General features: G+C 41.9%; 2 protein-coding genes and 1 long non-coding RNA gene across 7 annotated transcripts in view; 1 reads left to right on the top strand and 2 right to left on the bottom strand.

The window, feature by feature from the left end:
- Positions 1–5,415: 5,415 nt before the first annotated feature.
- LOC124015398 (centrosomal protein 20-like) lies at positions 5,416–8,993 on the bottom strand. 2 transcript variants are annotated; one of them, XM_046330562.1, is made up of 4 exons: positions 8,854–8,993; positions 8,404–8,618; positions 8,188–8,272; positions 5,416–5,895 (listed from the first exon to the last, which is right to left on the bottom strand). In XM_046330562.1, exons 1-4 carry the CDS (start codon positions 8,856–8,858, stop codon positions 5,763–5,765), a joined length of 438 nt encoding a protein of 145 aa, XP_046186518.1. In that variant the 5' UTR covers positions 8,859–8,993; the 3' UTR covers positions 5,416–5,762. The 2 variants fall into 2 exon arrangements, with proteins under 2 accessions (XP_046186518.1, XP_046186517.1); XM_046330561.1 differs by having other exon boundaries at positions 8,404–8,601; positions 8,854–8,988.
- Positions 8,410–21,011, top strand: LOC124015400. 2 transcript variants are annotated; one of them, XR_006835144.1, is made up of 3 exons: positions 8,410–8,684; positions 12,851–12,976; positions 19,947–21,011. It is a non-coding gene; the product is annotated as an uncharacterized LOC124015400 (long non-coding RNA). The 2 variants fall into 2 exon arrangements; XR_006835143.1 differs by having other exon boundaries at positions 8,410–8,630.
- LOC124015397 (multidrug resistance-associated protein 1-like) overlaps positions 9,544–23,034 on the bottom strand; it is a 33,697-nt gene continuing 20,206 nt past the window's right edge. For all 3 annotated transcript variants that reach the window (XM_046330559.1, XM_046330560.1, XM_046330558.1), the window contains 20 exons: positions 22,663–22,866; positions 18,879–19,025; positions 18,699–18,786; positions 18,019–18,088; positions 17,811–17,937; positions 17,488–17,664; positions 17,203–17,370; positions 16,793–16,988; positions 16,592–16,673; positions 16,312–16,429; positions 15,887–16,094; positions 14,884–15,194; positions 14,424–14,623; positions 13,733–13,859; positions 13,367–13,468; positions 12,827–12,973; positions 12,470–12,628; positions 12,216–12,382; positions 11,454–11,648; positions 9,544–11,275 (listed from right to left, as the gene is read on the bottom strand). In XM_046330559.1, the coding sequence (XP_046186515.1) occupies positions 11,167–11,275; positions 11,454–11,648; positions 12,216–12,382; positions 12,470–12,628; positions 12,827–12,973; positions 13,367–13,468; positions 13,733–13,859; positions 14,424–14,623; positions 14,884–15,194; positions 15,887–16,094; positions 16,312–16,429; positions 16,592–16,673; positions 16,793–16,988; positions 17,203–17,370; positions 17,488–17,664; positions 17,811–17,937; positions 18,019–18,088; positions 18,699–18,786; positions 18,879–19,025; positions 22,663–22,866 (3,102 nt within the window). In that variant the 3' untranslated portion in view covers positions 9,544–11,166. The remainder of the gene's footprint in view (positions 11,276–11,453; positions 11,649–12,215; positions 12,383–12,469; positions 12,629–12,826; positions 12,974–13,366; positions 13,469–13,732; positions 13,860–14,423; positions 14,624–14,883; positions 15,195–15,886; positions 16,095–16,311; positions 16,430–16,591; positions 16,674–16,792; positions 16,989–17,202; positions 17,371–17,487; positions 17,665–17,810; positions 17,938–18,018; positions 18,089–18,698; positions 18,787–18,878; positions 19,026–22,662; positions 22,867–23,034) is intronic.

The following is a 23,034-nucleotide window of genomic DNA, read 5'->3' on the forward strand; positions in this document are numbered from 1 at the left end:
GCGGACACACTTTATAGTAATGTGGTATGCATAGTATACTTCAGTCTCTCGTCATATTCATTTTCTTTCAGTGAGTTAATGGTTAATGGTAATAATTTAATATTATACCTTCATAGAAACTGTTGAATATGTGGGTGATGAGTCATCCAAGGACTATATGACCCTCCTATGGACCTACTGTGAGAAGCTCAAGGATGCAACAACATCTATAGTAAACAGTGGTTAACAGTGTCATTTGTCTGTTTTTAAGGATGATGTTTAGGATTGACACTGTTACTGTCTCTTTCCAAATGGCACACTTCCATCAACACCAAGAGCCCTCGGCACACATCATATCACGCAGAACCTTTGGAAATGACATCAATTTAACTCAAACTTGGCTCCCTTTTCTCTATTTTGAATTCTAAATCATGGAAATCTCAGTATATCCCATGGATATATATACAGTCTGTGTCTCTACAGTCTGTCTGTTCACTTGATGGTACTTAGGCCTGTCAAAATAAATAATATGGGCAATTTATCTCCATTGGCAATTCATCTCCATGACACTTCTGATGATGTTTAATGGCACTTCGTCCCAGAGGTTCTGTGGTCCAGTCCCATTGACATACAGTACTATTGTATATACAAAGGTCCAGTCCCACTCCCATCAAGGCAGCCCAGCTGTTACCAGAGGAGAAAATCCATCTTGATGGACTTTAGAGGAGGGGGAAGAGAGAGAGAGATTCCCCTTGATACACACTACTGGAGGACGAGGGAGGAAGGGGGAGGAAGGGGATGCGTCCCACGTGTTTGTGTCCCCCCATATTGTTACACACATCACATTCCCCTCTTCTCCCCCTTTCCAGCTCCTCTATCTCTAGTCTAATGGAACGTCCTATATAAGGACACCTCCTGATTGGCTCAATAAATCACCTTGCTTTGTGATGCCATGACTGGGCCTCTCTCCGGTGCCAAACAGCACATCGCCATTGGTATGTGTGCAAAACGACGATGACAGTTCAAGGGACCAAGATGGAGGGGATGACTAGGGGTTGGAAACCTGCTGGCTGGGTCTCTGGTCAACATCAAGATCATGGAGGCTGGTGGTAGTAAGGAAGGAGAAAGGAGAGAGAGAAAGAGAGAGAAATTCAGAGACGCAACGCACTGTGCCATATAAGGACTGTGGGGTCTGGATGGAATCTGGGCAGCTTAAAAGTCTAGTGCAGGTGGCCTGGGCCCCAGTGACTAAATATGGTCCAGCAGCAATGGTATTGTTCAAACAAGTAGGGGTGTTTCTATGGGGATAACTCTGCACTATTTACTTGTATCTCCCTCTGATGACATCTGTGTTTTTTATCATAACATAAATCATTGGATAATATATCAGTCTTTGTTATGAGAGTTTTGGTGATCAGTATTGGTTATTATCAATATACATTCATATGATGTTAATGACATCACCTCGACAGATTAGCATACAATTTGTGTGTTTAAAGGGATCGTTCACTTTTGTGAAATGTCATCTTATTCCTAGGGTGTTGATTCCGTGAAGTTATATTTCATGAGGTACTCGCGCTGACTATTTTCAAAGCGCCAGTTCTCCAGCACACACCACGGTTAGGAGTTATTTAGTCTGTATAGACTTTCCGCTCCCTGAGCCCTGCTCATCCCTCCACCTCTCCTCTCACTGCGCTTTGTTTATCTCTCGGTTTATTCATTGCCCTTTAATGACAGTGTAACAGACTGCATCTCAGGCAGTAGACATTATGTATGACCCATGAAAAGTGGGAGGTGCAGGGGGGGGGGGGGGTCGTGAACCATAAGTGCCTATCAATCTCGCCGGCTTTGTCCCTCACCTCCAAAAACGGCATAAAAAGGTCATGATTTATTGACATGAGTATTAGTTCATAACCAAATTCTCCTTATACAGGGCAATCTATATGGGAGCTGAAAACTATCCAAGACATATTTTCGGAGTTCTTTAAATCATTTACCATACATACACTTTATGTCCCCCGCGGCCCCCCCTGACTACCATTTGTAGCCATAGATGGACAAACAGTTGACAGAGCCATATGTTTGTAGATACATTTGTCCCCATAGAAATGTAATTGCGTTCTAATTTAAGCTCAGAACAAACAACGCTGCGCTCTGGTGCAGTGAAGCAGCACTGTACTCAATCGTATTTATACAGATGTTGCACACACTTCCAATGTCTAATATAAATGGTGGAACAATGCTACCTATTTTCAGGCAATCGGCCCAGTGAATAACAACAGCCATAGTTCTATTTCCTCTGCATATATAGCTATGTATCTGTCTGAGAAAAGATTTGGACTGCCTGAGCAGAGGTGCAACCGAGGCAAGGCTAGGGAGATCCGCAGATAGAGCTGTTGTTCTAAGAATTAGCTAACGAGTTCTAGGAATAGTGCATGGCATCACTCCTAGGGATGTCAAATGCAGGTTGCTTCTGTAAAGCATCTTTGCTGTCACCATTGATACTGTGTCTACAGGAGCAGCAAAAAAAACATCTCCATGAATTAACACTCAGTAAACAAACAGGTACAGGAACACCTGTTCATCTTATAGAATATGGTTAGCCATCATATTCATAACTAGTTTCTCTTTAGATGACTTGCCGATGCAATGGCAGGCTATTCAAGTAATGTCTTTGTTACAGTACAGTTCAGTACAACAACCTGTAACACTACAGTACAAGATATCTGACGGGGGAAACAGGAGGCAAGGTAAAGAAAGATGTCTGACTCTGGGTATAGACTTGAGTTTCCAGGGCTCCGAGCGATGTCATTCTCAGAGTGAGATAAGAATGTTGTGTTCCCTTTTATGGCGAAAGAGGAAATGAGGATGGTGGAGACGGGTGAGAGAGAGAAGAGAGAGGCCCGGCCCACGGCAGCAGCAGGCAGATGTTTGTGTGACCTGTGCTGAGTCTAGGCCACACAGGGACGTCACTAGGGTTCTCCAGCTACGGTTCTTAGCTGCACCACGGAACACGAGGAGGAGGGAGGGATGAGAGGGAGAGGGAGAGAGGGGGTGAGATAGAGAAAAATGAGAGAGAAAAGGAGAGGGAGAAGGGACAGGGGGCAGGGAAGGAGGAGGACGTTTCCCACTTCATAATCAGTTTAGGTCAGGGATCATCAACTAGATTCAGCTGCTGGCCCATTTTTTCTTGATCGGATGGTCAGGGGGCCAGAACATAATTACAAATAATAGACTGCAAATTGAACGCAAGAAGCCCAAACAGATATAATATTTGACTAAAACATAACCATTTCAAACATTACTTACATTTGTACACGATCACATATACTGAGTATAAAAAACATTAAGAACACCTTTCCATGACATAGACTGACCAGGTGAATCCAGGTGAAAGCTATGATCCCCCTAATTGATGTTACTTAAATCCACTTTAAGCAGTGTAGATGAAGGGGAGGAGACAGGTTAAAGAAGGATTTTTAAGCCTGGAGACAATTGAGACATGGATTGTGAATGGACAAGACAAAATATTTATGTGCTTTTGAACGGGGTATGGTAATAGGTGCCAGGCGCACTGGCTTGTGTCAAGAACTGCAACATTGCTAGATTTTTCATGCTCAACAGTTTCTGCATTTTTAAAGAATGGTCCACCACCCAAAGGACATCCAGCGAACTTCACATAACTGTGGGAAGCATTGGAGTCAACATGGGTCAGCATCCCTGTGAAACGCTTTCGACACCTTGTAGAGTCCACGCCCCGATGAATTGAGAATGTTCTGAGGGCAAAATGGGGCCTGCAATTCAATATTAGGAAGGTGTTCTTCATGTTTGGTATACTCATTGTATCTCTCGATCATGCGTGGGAATACTTTGGAACAGATTTCCAAAATGAAAGTCACTTGGAACTGATTTGCTGGTGTTTTTATAGTCTTGGGTGGCCAAATATATTCACTGCCAGTTGTGGAATCCTGGTTTAGGTATATATAGGGATTAGTAGAAATATTGTTTTTCATTCAACTGGTATGTAATGGATATGTCTCAGAAATAATTTAGTTGAGAGGGAGAAGTGGACGTTTCCCATTTTATAATTTAGATAAATGGATAGATTAGTGAGTATTTTATAAAATTATATAAAGGAGGTGGTAATTTTGGTTGAAAAAAAGCTAATCTCTGTGGTAATTCTATTAATAGAATAGTGTTCTCAGTCAACTTACCTGGTAAAATAATGGTAAAATAAATAAATAAAATAGACCTACTTGTGGAAATGTGAAAGCAGATAGGAGTTGCATAGTAAAGGGCTATGTCTACTTGGCTTGTCAACAATATGTCAATTTCAAGAGATGTAATACTAAAAGGGTGAATCCATGCAGATTCTGGGCTAAAGTGTCTCTGAATCTGCATCCACTACACTGTTATCAGTTGTTTGAAATCTCCATCATAACTTTCCTAACATCAGAGAGGTAGACTATGTAGATAAATCAACAGAAGTCCACAGGGGACATTGTTCCAAGACAACTTCAACCTTTTAGATTTTGGCAGCACTGGAAGAGCATTGCTCAAATCTTTCCTTATACAGCAACAGTACTGGGCTGACTGTAAACGTGGAAAAAAAGGGTTCCAAGAGGGTTCTTCGGCTGTCCCCATAGGAGAACCCTTTTTAAATTCCAGGTATAAAACTTTCAAGAGAGCACCTTTTTTTCCCCGAAGAGTGTATGGTCATCTGGCCTTAGAGATAGAATTTATAGCAGCCATTTATCAAGTGAGAGAAATCAGGTCTTGTAAAGGAGTTTTATGCACTAGACTAGTTAGATTACATGAGAAACGTGATAGCCCATAGGCCTGCCTGCTATGTCCCAAACGGAACCCTATTCCCTATAATAGTGATAAAGAATCCCTATAGGCCCTGGTCAAAAGTAGTGCACTATAAAGGGAATAGGGTGTCATTTGGGACACACAGGATAGATGTGACAGCAGGCAGGCCTAGGTCTTTCTTTACATGTGAGCTACAGCATATTTATATGTTATGATCTACAGTACATGCCTATCTATATGCTAAGACCATGAGATAACACTTGTATAAACATTCTATACTGACTTCATAAATGTAGGTTTTGTTTGTCGTGACCACAAGATATTCGAGACAGTTTATTGCACTTCTTCAGTGGAAGGTGTTTATCATGGAGTTTTATGAGAATGTGGGAGTGAAGATACACTGTAAAAATGCCTGAATACTGTATACAATACATGTACTGGTTTCCAGGCAGAATTATTTTGTGCTACTACAGCCACTGTGTGTTGAAACATAAAACAATTATAAAGGGATAAACCCATTGGCTATAACATTAGACCTAATAACAAAGTAGAAATGATTACCAATAGATCCACATCAACAAAATCAACATGTGTAGCCTAGCCCTAAAATAGAATAATTACATGTATGCTAAAAATGCTTTATTAAAGTAAAAATGTATTAAAACAACAATTTATTTGAGATACATCTTCATGAGCAATTGGCACATCAACCGCTTACTACAGTATGTACAGCTATGCAGACATAGCAGTAGTGAAGAACAGACTACATTTACAGAGTCTCAGGGAACAAACAATTGGCCAAATGAAATGAAATTCAGACCTGTTGGTTTGAACCTGTTTTGGCAACATTAACACACACTACTAAGGCTTTCTTGACATCAACTGCAATTTTTGTAATATAGAAAATAATAAAATCACTCAACACCCCTAGTCCCAGTGCAATCTGGAATGACAGACAGGACACACCCGTGTTAAGACTCAGGACCAGGGAGTGTGTTAGGGTCTCTGGTCATAGTAGCAGGTGCTGAGCCCCTGAGAAACAGCTTCCCTCCACTGTCTCCACTGCTGCTTAGGAAGTGGGATAGCAAGCCGTACAGTAGAGGCCTGAAAACACACAATACGTACAGTTGAAGTCGGAAGTTTACATACAGTGGGGCAAAAAAAGTATTTAGTCAGCCACCAATTGTGCAAGTTATCCCACTTAAAAAGATGAGAGAGGCCTGTAATTTTCATCATAGGTACACTTCAACTATGACCGACAAAATTAGAAAGAAAATCCAGAAAATCACATTGTAGGATTTTTAATGAATTAATTTGCAAATGATGGTGGAAAATAAGTATTTGGTCAATAACAAAAGTTTTCTCAATACTTTGTTGGCAATGACGGAGGTCATTGTGATTGGCATCTAAACTTTCATAGTATTACCACGACGACTGGCAACAAAGTTCGTCTTTCAGTCACAAAGGTGGGTATAACCAATGAGGAGATGGCACGTGGGTACCTGCTTCTATAAACCAAATGAGGAGATGGGAGAGGCAGGACTTGCAGAGCGATCTGCGTCAGAAATAGGAATGACTTCTATTTTAGCCCTTTGCAACGCAGACGCTCGTTGACTTGCACGAGCAGTGTGGTGAAATAATTGAATAACAGATTCCTACATTTATTTTGCCGCGGACGCGACGCGATCGGTGTAGTCAGGGTATTAGGTTGGAGTCATTAAAACTCGTTTTTCAACCACTCCACAAAATGTTTGTTAACCAACTATAGTTTTGGCAAGTCTGTTAGGACATCTACTTTGTGCATGACACAAGTAATTTTTCCAACGATTGTTTACAGACATATTATTTCACTTATAATTCACTGTATCACAATTCCAGTGAGTCAGATGTTTACATACACTAAGTTGACTGTGCCTTTAAACAGCTCAGAAAATTATGTCATGGCTTTAGAAGCTTCTGATAGGCTAATTGACATAATTTGACACAATTGGAATAGTACCTGTGGATGTATTTCAAGGCCTACCTTCAAACTCTGTGCCTCTTTGCTTGACATAATGGGAAAATCAACAGAAATCAGCCAAGACCTCAGAAAAAAATGGTAGACCTCCACAAGTCTGGTTCATCCTTGGGAGCAATTTCCAAATGCCTGAAGGTACCATGTGCATCTGTACAAACAATAGTACGCAAGTATAAACACCATGGGAGCACGCAGCTGTCATACCGCTCAAGGAGACGCATTCTGTCTCCTAGAGATGAACGTACTTTGGTGTGAAAAGTGCAAATCAATCCCAGAACAACAGCAAAGGACCGTGTGAAGATTCTGGAGCAAACAGGTACAAAAGTATCTATATCCACAGTAAAACAAGTCCTTTATCGACATAACCTGAAAGGCCGCTCAGCAAGGAAGCCACTGTTTCGCCATAAAAAAGCCAGACTACAGTTTGCAACTGCACATGGGGACAAAGATCGTACTTTTTGGAGAAATGTCCTCTGGCCTGATGAAACAACAATAGAGATGTTTGGCCATAATAACCATTGTTATGTTTGGAGGAAAAAGGGGGACGCTCGCAAGCTGAAGAACACCATCCCAACCGTCAAGCACGGGGGTGGCAGCATCATGTTGTGGGGGTGCTTTGCTACAGGAGGGACTGGTGCACTTCACAAAATAGATGGCATCATGAGGACGGACAATTATATGTTAATATATTGAAGCAACATCTCAAGACATCAGCCAGGAAGTTAAAGCTTGGTCGCAAATGGACAATGAACCCAAGCATACTTCCAAAGTTGTGGCAAAATGGCTTAAGGACAACAAAGTCAAGGTATTGGAGTGGCCATCACAAAGCCCTGACCTCAATCCTATAGAAATTTTGTGGGAAGAACTGAAAAAAGCATGTGCGAGCAAGGAGGCCTACAAACCTGACTCAGTTACACCAGCTCTGTCAGGAGGAATGGGCCAAAATTATTGTGGGAAGCTTGTGGAAGGCTACCTGGAACGTTTGACCCAAGTTAAACAATTTAAAGGCAATGCTACCAAATACTAATTGAATGTATGTAAACTTCTGACCCACTGGGAATGTGAGGATTGAAATAAAAGCTGAAATAAATCACTCTACTATTATTCTGACATTATACATTCTTAAAATAAAGTTGTGATCCTAACTGACCTAAGACAGGGAATTTTTACTAGGATTAAATGTCAGGAATTGAAAAAGTGAAAAAAAAACTAAGTTTAAATGTACTTGGCACAAGTGTATGTAAACTTCCGACTTCAACTGTATGTCTTTACTAGGCCTAATAGTAGTATTTACAGTTTTCGATCAGGATAGGATAAGTCTTTCAGGTCTGGAATCAGTTTCCTGTGGCCTTTTATGAATTATTTCTAGATAAACTTACACAGATCTGGAACTGGGGTCTTCCACCACTTTCAGCTCATTCGCCATGAACTGTCTGTCAAGTGGTACCTCAGGTTGACCTGATTCTGAAAAAACATTGATTTGATAAGGTCATAAAATCCAACTTGCAATTGAATAACGGTGAACCTACCAATGACACTTATATTCAGTTCTGAAATTGATTGTCATATGGTTGAATTGAATGCATACTATTCACCTGCTGTCAACACAGACGCTGTGTATCGATACTTGTTGAATTCCAGGTACTCGCGGATGAGCTCGTTGATTAGAAGGTTGTCGTGCGACAGCACAGGACGCGGCTCGCTCTGATCGTCGAGCGCATTGAACACCTCAGCTCTGATCCGAGCCTTCAGCTGACCCAACACACCTCGAGACTCCAGGCTCTCTCTCAGAGCTGGGAGAGAAGATAAGCTGTTGAAAATGGTATCTTAAAAACCTCTGCAACTTGTGGGGACATATTGGTAACGTAGACTTAAGGTGTGTTGTGCTGTACGATAGCCAGGCAAACGTTGATAGCTAGCTAGCTAGCGCTACCTACTGTCGTCTTACACTGTGCGTTGCACGAACTATGAAATAGTTGCACAGTTCGCTTCCGTTTTAATACATGTAATATATACTTTAAAGTGAAAGAAAGGACAATGCTTACCGCATTTCAGTTCCGTTATGGTCGCCATTGCAACAGGTATAAACAAATGGCGTTCGTGTCCCTCACCGAGTTCAAAGGGTAAACTGTTAGCTGCACAAGTTAACTTTTGCTCCCACCTAGTGGTCTAACTGGGTTACTTGCCTGGGCATGACGTTTCCCACTTGTTCCCACAGCGACAAAGTCAAAGTGGTCTATGTCGTAAACATTTATGAAAACAAAAATGAGCTTTTTGTTCTTAACAGAAGGTCAGATATAGGCATGATGTTAACAGTGTGATTAAGGTTAGGTTTAAAATCACATTTTAAGTAGATTTGATGACTTTGGCTGTGGTGACTAGTGCCTTTACTGTAAGCAAATTATGCCTAATGTCTGCATGCAGGAGGTTGGTGGCAACTTAATTGGGGAGGACGGGATCGTGGTAAAGGCTGGAGTGGAGTTGGAATGATATCAAATACATCAAACACATTCCATTTGCTCTGTTCTGGCCATTGTTATAAGCTGTCCTCCCCTCAGCAGCCTCCTGTGGTCTGCACACCCTGTCAATGACAGGCTTTGGAAAATGTGATCCCATTTATATTACAGTCATTACATTACCCAACTGCCTGCAGTCATGCTTGACTCATACTTATATAAGGCATAGAGGCATAATTGTATAAGGTTTGACAGATGAGACTCACAAAAACATTATTTTCAAAACAGTTTTATTATTTCCAGCATGAATTATTGCACAGTAACATTTTCAATCAAAAAATGAACAGATTGAATACAAAAAGTATAAATATAATACAATCTCTCAGAATTTTAAGGCAACTTACATGTTCATTATATCACAAATATTGTAGTTTCTTCTTAGCATATTGTCTAAACCAGTAAGACAAAAATATTAAGATCCTCCTTCTTTTGGAAAAGTCCATGTTATAGATATAAACAGGAAGGAATGTCTATTTACAGCCAGTAATAACTGGAACCAAAGGAATAACAACAATAACACTGACATTGAATGGTATGTGATGAGAGTCTGTTACCTCAATATGTCACTCATACCTTTGAGAATTAGGTGGTCTGTGCGTGCTTACACGTGTGTCACATCCATAGCTTTGAGAATTAGGGTGTGTGTGTTCATACACGCGTGTCTGTGTGTAGATGGAACGACTGGCAGATGTAAAGTGGAGAAACACTTTTTTTTTTAAACACATGTGGTCCATTGTTTTGAAAAGGCGTTCTCTTCATTCCTGTAGGGTTTCCCGTCACCACTGTAACAGTTGAACGTCCAGGTTTTTAAGGCCTACATACCCAACCATACAGATTCTATTGTCCGTTTTGTGTTTACTAAGACTGAAATAAAGAAATACCGCAGAACAGTTGGACGCTAGGCTAGCTAAGCACCTTGGCTCACTGCAGTGTTTTCTTGACCAGACTCATAAAACACTGAAATGGCTGGGTAGGAATCAGACTGAGTGCGTCTGAAATGGCGCCCTATTCCCTATATAGTACAAAACCTAAGAAAGTGCACTATATTCTGTGGAATAGGGTTCAATTTTAGATTGATGACTGTGAAAAGTTTTGTGTTTTCTGGGTTTTACAGGGTCAGCCCTTTAAGGCTAGTGTTCGGTCAGAGAATATTGCTCCACTTTCTCTAGACTTACCCTGTGGTTGGATGGTATGAGAATAGATATCAATTCATTATAAACTGTTTTTTTTCCTGTCTGATGAGGTGATAACATGGGGTTCTGTTGGAGGAAGAACCAAATGTTAGTTACCATCACTGATATGAACAAAATAGTTGAGGTACCCAGGTGTTCTTCAAAAAGATACTTCATAAAATGTAGCAGATCTACAAAAATAATTTGGTTCACATTCAGAGACAGAACCAAAGTCCTTTGGATTTTGCACTCAATCTGACTTTCATCTCCATAAGTTTCATTGGCACAGCCTATATACAATATTTAAAATGTTTGCCTAGCAACAACCCATCTGCGTCCAATAATAGCTTCATAAATTACAGTCTTTGAGATCAGGGCTTGATGTCTCTCTCCCCTTCCAAGCACCAGTTTAAGTGTGAGTAGGTTACATGTCTTTATTGTGACCAGAGAGCACATACTGTTCACTAAATCATCATCAGCTTCGCTTCTGAGTCATCTTTGGTTTACACCGACTTCAGTTCCGGGTCGTTCTAAAAGCATTGCTCTCAGGAAGAGTTTGAACTGCCTGGATCGTGGAGCTAGGAATGGCCGATTCTCCATGTGTTGGTTTGGAAGAACCAGGGCCATCAGAATTTCCCCTGGACAGAGCCACCTCGGAGCTGAGTAGCTTTTAGACTAGCCCAGCCTCTCGGCACATACGGTAGAACTGTCCCCTGTTTGAGATGAGGTTGGTTGGGGAGTCCATCTCCGAGATGTGGCCTTTGTCCATCACTATCACTCTGTGAAAGGAAGAGTGAGAAGAAGTGTAAAATTCTGTGACTGAACCATTGATTTTGAGATGTTGCGACATCATTTGACTGGGGCGTAGCAGCTACTAGGTGTAGGAAAGGAATTGATATGCACATCCCAAACTTGAGACACCTGGCGCTGGGCAAAAAGTATAGCAGAGAGCCTTACCTGGTATAGTCCATGATGGTGTTGAGGCGGTGGGCGATGGTGAGCACAGTGCAGTCCTCAAACTGTTGTCTGATGGTTGACTGGATCAGGGTGTCTGTCTCCAGGTCCACAGCGGCCGTGGCCTCGTCCAGAACCAGGATCTTGGTCTTACGGAGGAGAGCGCGGGCCAGGCAGACCAGCTGGCGCTGACCCAGACTAGAGAAGGAGACAAATGAAGGAAGGTTGAATATTGATACTTAAACTTTTGAGCACCAAAGCACAGAATATAGAGGTTGACAGATGATAGAACCAGATATAGTAGACCAGATGAAGCAAAAATAATGCTCAATATCATTTTTAGTCCAGGAATAGGCTTAATCTGGATGCAGGACACCAGCCCTAGCCTATATGCTTTGTGTTTGGTCTTTAGTGGTTCTTTGTAGCTCAGTTGATACGCGTTACATATTGTTACGGGATTGACGCAGGAGATGAGAAGCAGGTACGGGGAGTGAAGGTTTATTAGCTGACGGACATTAACATAACAGGCACAATGTGGACACGGAACACAACCGAGGACCAGACTGATATACAGGGGGGTAATCAACAAAGTGATTACCTCGAGCACCGGGGGGGGGGGGGGGGGGGGGGAGCAGGCGTGACAGATATGCATGCCTCAAATGTAGGCACGCATGACTAAGTTTCTTTGGATAAAAGCGTCTGCTAAATGGCATATATTTATATATACTATTATGTTATTTGGTCAAATATATCAATTGTCCGTACCTGAGGTTCTCTCCTCCCTCCGAGCACTCATAATTCAGTTTGTCAGGCAGGTTGGACACAAAGTTCTTGAGGTGAGCAAGCTCTAGCGAACTCCATATTTCCTCGTCAGTATACGTGTCAAAGGGGTCAAGGTTCATACGCAGAGAGCCGGAGAACAACACAGGGTCCTGTTGGAGGAAGAAGCAAAAGTCAGTTACCATCACTGTAGTAAGACATTTTGGGAGATTATCAAATAAAATCAATAACTGTAGTACCTGTGGGATGATGGTAATGCGGGATCTGAGGTCGTGGAGTCCGATCTCTGCGATGTTGACTCCATCGATGTAGATCGCTCCCTTGGCTGCCTCTAGGATTCTGAAGATCCCCAGAGCAAGGGAAGACTTTCCAGCTCCGGTTCTGCCCACAATGCCAACCTAAGAATGACAAATGAGACCCTTCGTTAGATAGGATCAAATAGTTTTTACTGGTCAGGTAACATGGCTGGGAAAATACCCCTGGTCCTAAGTATGATAAAACTGTAAAAGGAGTATGTTGCCTCAGACGAATCTGAATATCATAAACAAAGCATTATGGGTACTGTAGAAGGCTACCTCATTCTAGATTGTACTGACCTTTTCTCTCTCCTGGATTTTCAGGGTGATGCCTTTCAGTGCCCAGTCCAGGCCCTTGCGGTACTGCAGTCCATAGTCTTGGAACTCTATAGTGCCAGTCTGAGGCCAGGCCAGAGGCAGGGAACTGCCCTCCACAGTCCACACAGCCTGGTGAGTATAGAGAACAGTTAAGATTAAATGGATCTGTCTCTCTATATCTATAGATCTAAACAGGTTAGTTTCACAACACTTCAGTTACTGTAAACCTTTCTAGAAAATTGTTAGTTTAGCAACACTCCAGTTACTGTAAACCTGACTAAAGAATGGTTAGTTTGACAACACTTCAGTTACTGTAAACCTGGCTAGAAAATGGTTAGTTTGGCAACACTTCAGTTACTGTAAACCTAAAAAAAGAGAATGAATAACATTCATGAAACAGTAACTGCCGACATAACTTAATGACATAACAATGTTAATATCGTGACTCATGTCATGCATATTACTTGTATAACAGCTAATTTCATTGAGGGTAGCTAACAGAGAAGGTATGTAGATGCTTACCTCTTTTGCAGTGTCAGCATACTCCTTCACCCTCTCAACAGACACAATGTTGTTCTCTACGTCTGTCCATGATCTCACAATCCAGCTCAGAATGCCAGTCACCTGCACAACACGAGGTTCAAATTAAAACAGAGCCCTCTCATTTGAGGTAATATGCAGTTAGGATTGTGCAGCACGTAGATAGGATATTCTTCTGCTTTTTTTCAGTTTGGTAAACCACACACTTTCTGATGCAATAAAAGGCATTGCCTGTAATGCGTTTTGTGTGATTGTAGCCCGGTACAAAATATTAAAATGACTATTCTTCTTTGTTGCTAAATGGGTCATTTACCTTTAATGACTACGGTATAGGGAGTAATATCTTACCTGGAGGGAGTGTGACACAGCCAAACCAACAATGCCAGGGCTCAGGGTGTCTTTCCCCATCACTGAGAGAATAGCTGCGGCTAAAACCACACCGTTACCGACAAACTCAAGATTAACTGCCAACCACCTGCGGATATCAGGAGAAGAAAGCCCGATTAGTTGCGGTGAAAGTTTTAGCCTCCATCATTCATCATGGAGGTGTTTTGATTGTGTCAAATCGCCAGTTGGCAACCCATCCCTTACGGGATTAATTGACACATAAACAAACATTACAATCCTTCAGGTGTTCTGCGCAGTACGTACCGCATTAAGAATTAAAAATAAATCAATACATAATAGAGATAAGGTTATCCAAGCAATAATAATAACCCTAGAGTAGTGCAGAAAGAAATGCAGATAAAGAAATACAGAAACATTTCACAGAAGTCATTTAAAACCAGTCTGATTGAAGTGTGAGAGATATAGGCCTACAACACAATCAATATGCATATGTGCACTTTGCTATAGGTCTATGTCTGGAGCTAAATATTTGTGTAATTTAATTATAGGTCGCCCTTTTTATTTTATTCCAGGCTTTATTTGAAAAAATCTGAAAACGGAACAATATACACCAGTCACCACATAAATTGGATATTTTATTTTATCAGAGCATGTACTTCAAGGTGAATGTGTTGTTTCTATCAAACCTAACCTGGTGGCCACAAAGCGGGGAAAGTAGGAGGTCTGGTTGAAGTCGACCCTCTTGTTAGCCTGCACAATGAAGCGGTGCTGTTCTCCGAAGGCCCGTATGACACTGGCTCCCTGCACCGTCTCGTTGAAGTGGGTGTAGATGGGCGAGCGGCTCACCGACTCCAGCCTCCGCAGCTGGCAGGAAGTGGCCACGTAGAAACTCTGTATAAAAATAAAACATTACGTTTTAATGAACCGAAAGTACCAAGGGGTGGTGTATATGTGTGGAAGTGGGTTTTCCACTCCAGCATTTCTAGTAGATTTACAGTATGTAGCCTGCCATTACTTAGCACTACTATGTTAGCAGGTGGAATAAATCACCATGTAAAACCAACAACTTGCAAAATCCGCTATTTTGGTTTTCAAGAGTCTAAAACTATTATTCTCCCACAAAACGGTGTCTCAGTTGGTTAGAAACATACCTGAACGAAGGCATAGAGAATGGCGAGGGGCAGGATGACGACCGCCGCAAAAGGTGTAGCCAACATGACAATGATACAGACTTCCATCAGCTTGAAGAGGTAGCCCAGCATCATCTTGAGGCCGTCGGGGATCATGCAGTCGATGGCGTCGATCTCCTTGGCAAAACGGTTTAGGAGGTTCCCACTGGGGGTGGTCTCAAAGAAAGACATGGGGGAGTGGAGAACGTTCTTTAGGAGGTCCATGTGGAGGTGCCGGGACGCGATGATACCTCCGACCGAAATAGCCACCGTGGTGCCGAAAATAGCGATTCCTGAAATATAAAATAAACTGCTGTTAGGATCCCTGCTGTTTGGCAACTGTGGTTTATATCAGATACTGAAACTCTCAATTTCTCAGAAGGACTCTTGGAGTACGAGTACAATGGAGGGTTATAACAGATCCAAATAAACAAACATTAGTGGGATTAAAGATGGAATCCACATTCGGGGACACAGCACCACTGTCCTCCCCAGCACCTTTGTTGTTATTGTTTGTGTTTTGTGAGCGAAACGGAGTTAAGGTGTGTCAAGCAGCATGGTAAAACAAAATGCAGTACATATTCTGCTGTTCAGTCGTGCATGCAATAATAAAACAGTGTTCATTCTTCGGAGTAACTCATTTGTTGTTGTAATAGCCCCAAACGTACCTGGCTGTTTCACCATTAAGGATTCTAGCTAAACTAGTCTATGCTGTTTCACCATCAAGGATTCTAGCTAAACTAGTCTATGCTGTTTCACCATCAAGGATTCTAGATAAACTAGTCTATGCTGTTTCACCATCAAGGATTCTAGATAAACTAGTCTATGCTGTTTCACCATCAAGGATTCTAGATAAACTAGTCTATGCTGTTTCACCATTAAGGATTCTAGATAAACTAGTCTATGCTGTTTCTCTTCATCCAAGTAAAAAAAAACTACTTTTATCTTTGGTGTCTTTTCTCAGTAAAATGCATTCACCACTGACCTTGTGCGAAGCCCAGAGCCCCGTAGACGGCCAGCTTCATGTCCGTGTCGACCTGGGTGCCGTTGACGATGGGTTCGTCGGCCCACAGGCTCAGCCAGTAGTTGTAGGCCAGCGAGGCCCCCTGTTGGAAGGCGTACAGGAAGACGATGGGGATGATGAAGGCCATGCCGATGGTCTTGAAGTACTCCATGTACATCTCCAGCCTCACCTGTGGTAAAAAAGACAGGCAATCAGCTGTTAGAAATTGACAAACACCTGTTAATATGTGAAAGGTGAGAAAGAAGCTCAGTTTGTTTTAAAGAAACAATGTACTGGAGCACTCAAATGGGTACAACCTGTATGGCTATGGAGACTTTCTAATTTAGTTTGAACCATTTTTAACCATAAGAGGTGCAGTCAAAAATCAGCTCTTCTTCTAGACTCACCCTCCCAGTCCGCGCCTTGTCAACCTCCATCAGCTTTCCCAGGTCCTCAGGAACCTGCTCCTCGTCTATCTCAGACATGGGCTCCATACCCTGCAGGTTAGTACTGTTGGTGTCTCCCCTAGAAAACATAGAGGGGTTTCAGTTAGGTTTTTATTTTTAAGATGCTTGGCATGCTAAATGTGACGTTTTCTCCAATAGACGTTTATTATACCATTGAATCAATTAGAACCATGATGTTATCAGGAAAAAATGATGTAATGTGCTCTGGAAATTCACTTACCCAATGAGCTGCTCTTGGGATAGATCTCTTGAGAATGGCATGAAGTCTGTAACACTCAGCCGTGAGCTGGCCCTCCTGGCACCTGCAGCAATGGTACAAAATGTTAATTTACATGGAGAATAGCTTGTTGGTGAGAAGCAAATGTTTGTTCATCAATGGCAATAATGACTTATCCCAAATTTCATTACAATGAGGTCCTACCCCTCTGTGCGGCGGTCTCTGTGACACTCTCTTTACGGTCGTTGCTGGCGAAGGTATGGATGAAGTCTGCAAAGGCCCCATGGTGGCTCAGCAACTCCTGGTAGGAGCCACTCTCTGTGATCTCCCCGTCCACCAGCACCAGGATGAGGTCCGCCTGGGGCAGGAAGCTCATCCCATGGGTTACTAGGACACGGGTCTGGTAGCACAAACCACAGGAGCAGGATTAATCAAAATAGACAATCAGCGGAACTAGCCTAATACAAATGGTGGATTTGATTTGAAGAATCTGCAAAATCATGCTTTTCCATCTCAAAACCACACAAGGAACAGTCGGTTGGTTACGTGTAAGCTTCTAATATTGATTTTCACTCTGACTGTTAATAGAGATCATATTTTTGTCATAGTTTTACCTTATCTCTTAGCACTCCCTTGGGTCCGATGACTTTGTCGAAGATGTGTTGCCCCACATGAGCATCCACAGCAGACAGGGGGTCATCCAGCAGATAGATGTCAGCCTTCCTGTACACAGCCCTTGCCAGGCTCACCCTCTGCTTCTGACCACCCGAGAGGTTCAGACCCTGTCAGGGAGAAGAATCAAGAAGAAGACATGACTCAAGATTCCAGAACATTCTAGAAGACCATTTGATTGACCATCTAGTGAAAGGAAGTGGAATTCTAGAAGATTATTTTCACACCTTCTCCCCAATCTCTGTGGAGTCTCCAGCAGGCAGGATCTCCAGGTCAGGCAGCAGAGCACAGGCATCCAATACCCGCTGGTACCAGGTCTTCTGCTTCTCACGACCAAACATAACATTGTCCTGAACCGTGGCATTCTGGATCCAGGCCTGCTGAGGTACATAGGCCACTGAGCCCTGTGGAGACAGAAAAATAAAGAGGAACATTAGCATTGAAGAAGAAGAACATTGAGTGTAAATCAGACCCTTAGATTGAAAACTGAAAACCTTAGATTCAATATATTCAACTTCTGTTGCTTCCTATTTTAAGAGAACTTGTTTACCTTAATTGACACACTGCCGCTCCTCTTCTCTGTCTCTCCAAGCATGGCAGACAGCAGGGAGGACTTCCCGCTACCCACATGGCCCACCACCGCCACCAGTGAACCCTGGGATACACGCACATTAATCCTGTAAACAGAGGAGTGAAGTTGAGTCTCTTAACTTTAAATTTCAGAACGTGTTGAAAATGGGAATACTGTTATGATTTACCTTTTAAGGCATGGAGGACCTTCTTTAGTCCAACTGAACGTTCCGTTGTCTATCAACACACCTTCCCCATCTGAGAAGAAAATAGAAAGAGAGGAGAGAGGAACCATTGAAAAAAATCCACTAATATTTCCTCTCTGCATACAGGCATAACAGTTTATGCACCCAACAACTACCCAACGTTAAAAATATAATGTCCTTTTAAGTGACATGTCAAATTGCAGAGTCTACATAATTACAAGAGATCTAAAATTACAGTGTGTTCTTTTCACGAGCCGTCTTAAGGAAATGTTGACGGATTACAGGCAAAGAAAACTGCTTTTATTTATCCGGAATCATACATCTGACTGTCTAGAAGTAATTTACGTTCAACCACTGGATGGCAACATCCTATCATTACTCAGTCTCCCCAGTCGACCTCGATCACAGGAAGTGACAACATAACATTACCATTAAGGGTTCTGGATAGAATGCCATGGATGTAAACAACACATCTTCGGAGGCTTGTTTTTATTGGTTACGACAGGCAGAGGCAGACCACACTTCCCACTGGATAAGAGTTGCTATGAGTGTTTTTTTTAAAATTCATTGCTATAGGCTGATACAAAGCCCTTTGCTCCACTTGGAGCTAAAAGTTATAGGTCAAGTATGTCAACATACATGGCACCAGTAGGTGTTCTTACCGGTACTCAAAGGGGCCTTGGCTACATTGTCGTCTTTCAGCTCCTCAGAACACAGGTATTTCCCTAAGCGCTTCAGCGAGACAATGGCCTAAAATTTTAAAAAAAAAATGTTTTTTTGAACAGCAGAACAAAACTTTATACATTGGTTTGGTCTGTTGAATACTGGACATTGTATTTCACCTGCATGGTAGTGCTCATGGCAAAGGGTAGCTGGCTCAGTGGGGTCTTCAGAATGTTGATGAGAGCCATGGAGACAAAGACCTTCTGGGCATCTAGAACGTTCTTGTCATCAATCAGCACATAGACACCAAACATGGCAAAGGCAATCTGGGGGGAAAAAACAAATAAGCATGATTGGGACATGGTGACCTGAAGCTGTAACTGTAAGCATCACACACAGAATTCAGCGATGATACATTTCTACTGTGAGGCTTGAAGCTATGGATAGAAAAGAGTAGACCTGTATAGCCGAGCGAACACTGCAGCACGGATATTATTTACCATGCATTTTCCAGTCAATTTTCGGTGTTCTGGCTTGTTAGGATGTTCAACAGAGTGTTACATTTATACAAATGTTGAATTTGACTTTTTTCCCTTCTATTTACTTATTTAATTAAATGTTTTGAGAGTTGTATGTATGTATGTATGTATGTATGTATGTATGTATGTATGTATGTATGTATGTATGTATGTATGTATGTATGTATGTATGTATGTATGTATGTATGTATGTATGTATGTATGTATGTATGTATGTATGTATGTATGTATGTATGTATGTATGTATGTATGTATGTATGTATGTATGTATGTTTTAAGTCATCCCAAGTGGATCGGGTTGAGGGGGCAACATAAACCTATACTTCCTTTTTTACATATTGTTTTACTATCCTTAAAATATGCATATTGCATAAGATACCTTAGATAACTTTGGTGGTTCCCTCCAGAATCCCTTCCCTAGTTGTAACTGTATTATTTTGGCCCAGGATAGAGCTCTACTGAGGTTCATTTGAACATGGTAGCATTTTGCTCTGGTCTAGGAGAGGTAGATGCAGCCTTCCAACAGCAGGAAGGCCAGCATAGGGGGAAGGCCAGCATAGGGGTCCAAGGTTTTCTTCTGGGTATTTTGTTGTTTTAGCTGTTTTTTCTTTATGATTTTATTACTCTGACTTTTCAGCACACTGGCCATGTGATTGTACTAACATTAATTTCTGATTACTATGACTATGCCTATTTAACATACTCTAGGCTCCACATGCTTGATCAGCTGGGACGTGAGAGGAATTAACCAGGTGGTGAAGCGTATCCTCATCTTATGTCCTTAAGTCTGGACGTTGTTTTTCTCCAAGAGACCCATCTCCGGTCCAGCGACCATGATGAACTAAAGAGAGGATAAGTAGACCAAATATTCCACTCCAACTTTGGTGCTATGGCCAGAGGGGCAGCCATCCTTATCAGAAAAGGCACCCTGTTTGTCTCCTCCAAAGTCATTTCAGATACTAATGGAAGATATATTATAGTCATGTGGAAATGGTTTAGCACACAGGTTATTCTGGCTAACCTCTATCGTCCTAATTGGGATGACGGCAGGGTAGCCTAGTGGTTAGAGCGTTGGACTAGTAACCCGAAGGTTGCAAGTTCAAACCCCCGAGCTGACAAGTTACAAATCTGTCATTCTGCCCCTGAATAGGCAGTTAAACCACTGTTCCTAGGCTGTCATTGAAAATAAGAATTTGTTCTTAACTGACTTGCCTAGTTAAAAAAAGGTCAAATAAAAAATGACGCAACATTTTTCTCTGACTTCATCGCAATACTTCCTGACCTTAACACTCATCATTTGATATTGGGCGTAGATTTCAATTGTGTAATGCATCCAAGTCTAGACAGATCCAGACCGAAGCCCAACAATGTAATTTCAAAATCAGGCGCAGTAATCAACTCATTTCTAGAATCCTATAATTTGTCTGATCCATGGAGGAGGAGCTATCCCACTACTAAACAGTACTCCTTTTTTATTCTCCAGTCCACAGCTCATACTCTAGGATTGACTTTTTCCTGCTGGACAATAGAATTCTTCATTTTGTAACTAATAGCCAATATCGCAGCATCTTTATGTCAGACCATAGCCCTGTCCTATCTCAGACCGTAGCCCTGTCCAGCTAGATATCAGCTTTCCGGACAGTACTGTGTCACAAAGCGCATGGAGACTTGACCCACTACTACTATCCTGTAGTGCCTTTAAAAAATACACATCAACTCACATTGATGTCTTTTTACAGATCAACTGCACCCCTGATGTGTCTCACTCTGCTGTGTGGGAGTCTTTAAAACGCTTATTGGAGCCATCTCAACTCTATATCTCAACTCATTCTAGATGTCGACAACATATATGCCTCTTATTGGAGCCATCTCAACTCATTCTAGATGTCGACAACATATATGCCTCTTATTGGAGCTATCTCAACTCATTCTAGATGTCGACAACATATATACCTCTTATTGGAGCTATCTCAACTCATTCTAGATGTGGACAACAGATATGCCTCTTATTGGAGCTATCTCAACTCATTCTAGATGTGGACAACAGATATGCCTCTTATTGGAGCTATCTCAACTCATTCTAGATGTGGACAACAGATATGCCTCTTCTCCGATTCCTGAACTCTACAAAGAGAGACTGCTACACCAATTGAAAATTTGACAATCTTTCCACCAAACAAATCACTTTAGTAGCCTTAAGCCATGAATCAACCTAGATGGTCTATTTGTCATGTATGATGAGGGAGAAGCAGCTTCTCTCCGTGAACATCTAATCATCTCTTCCCAGTGTCACAGATTGACATGGCATTCCAGTTCTGGCATAGGAACAGTCTGGTGTTTATTTGTTGATAACACCTTGGTCTCATTCGATACTCTGAGGGTTGACCATAATATTCCCAATACCCACTTGTTTAGATATCTGCAATTCTTGCCCAAAAACATTTCCCTCCATTTCCCCTCGAGCCCACTAAGTATCCAGTCGACAGGTGCTTAGATTTGAACCCATATCTGAAGGGAAAAATCTCCAGATTATAGGACATAATACAGAACATAAATCCGCCTTCCTTGGCAAATCCAAAATCTGCATGGAAGCAAGACATGGGTGGCGAGCTACGCGATGATATATGGAAACACAGTATTGAGCATATCCACACATCATAATTTTGCATAAGGCATGGGCTTATTCAGTTTAAGGTTTTTCTTATTCTCCATTACTCAAATAGCAGATTGGCAAAAATATACCCAAATGTTGACCCCAAGTGTTTGAGATGTCACCAGAGTCCAGTGACTGTGGGACACATGTTTTGGTCATGCCAATCGTTGAGTGGCCTCTGGGACCCCGTTTTTGAGGCATTCTGTTTACACATATGTACCCCACATTATTTGTGGGGGGTACTTTACACAAAGTACCCCAAAAATGGCAGTGACCCCAACCCAGTCACTGATATTTTTGGTGTACTTCCCCTAGACCAGAATGCTACATCGCTGCTAGCTCGCCACCTTGTCCTCTTTCACTAGGAGTCTGCGAAGCTGTCCTTCTTCATGCAGTGGGTTAAGGAGGTGATGTCGTCTCTGTCTCTGGAGAAGGTTAAGTACACTGTGTTTGGGTCCTGATATAAGTTTAACCTGGTCCCCATTAATACAATACCTGGAGAGCCTGCCTTTTACTTAGTGGAACTTGCATATTTTGGTAAGTAATCATGTCTGTTCTAGTGGCCATTTGTGCTGCTAAGAATTGTTATTCTGAGGGGATGGATGGGAGAATGAGGGGTTGGGGTTGTACTGTTTGTGTTGTCTATAAAGTTTTATGTGTTGTCTATAAAGTTTTTTTTTTTTTATAAATAAAAAAGTAAAGAGTAGACACTGAGCTATACTCCAAAAGACCAAATAACTATTACTACTAGTTATATTGTATTGCACATACCAGGAAAGTGGATGAGTTGAAGGAGGCGATGGAGATGGAGTAGAGGATCTGGGACTTCTTCAGGGCCTTCAGTTCTTTCTCCCTGTATCCCAGGACCTGCTCCAGAAAGGCCTTCTCCCATGCATAGAACTTCAGGATCTTGATCCCGTTCAGGATCTCGTTCATCAGCTTGATTCGCCCATCCATAAACTTCATCTGTACCTCCTAGGTAGAAGCATTCAAAGACATGGTTAAATAGATAGTCAAGGGAAGAGGACAGCAACACCACAAGAGAACAGCACAATAGAAAACCTATAGAAATGTTGTTGCACCAGCATACCTGTATCTATTACTCATCTCAGGATGGCGCTGCAGTGGATAGTAGCCGTCTTA

Source organism: Oncorhynchus gorbuscha, linkage group LG26 (genome assembly GCF_021184085.1).
Source record: "Oncorhynchus gorbuscha isolate QuinsamMale2020 ecotype Even-year linkage group LG26, OgorEven_v1.0, whole genome shotgun sequence".
Classification (NCBI taxonomy): Eukaryota; Metazoa; Chordata; class Actinopteri; order Salmoniformes; family Salmonidae; genus Oncorhynchus; species Oncorhynchus gorbuscha.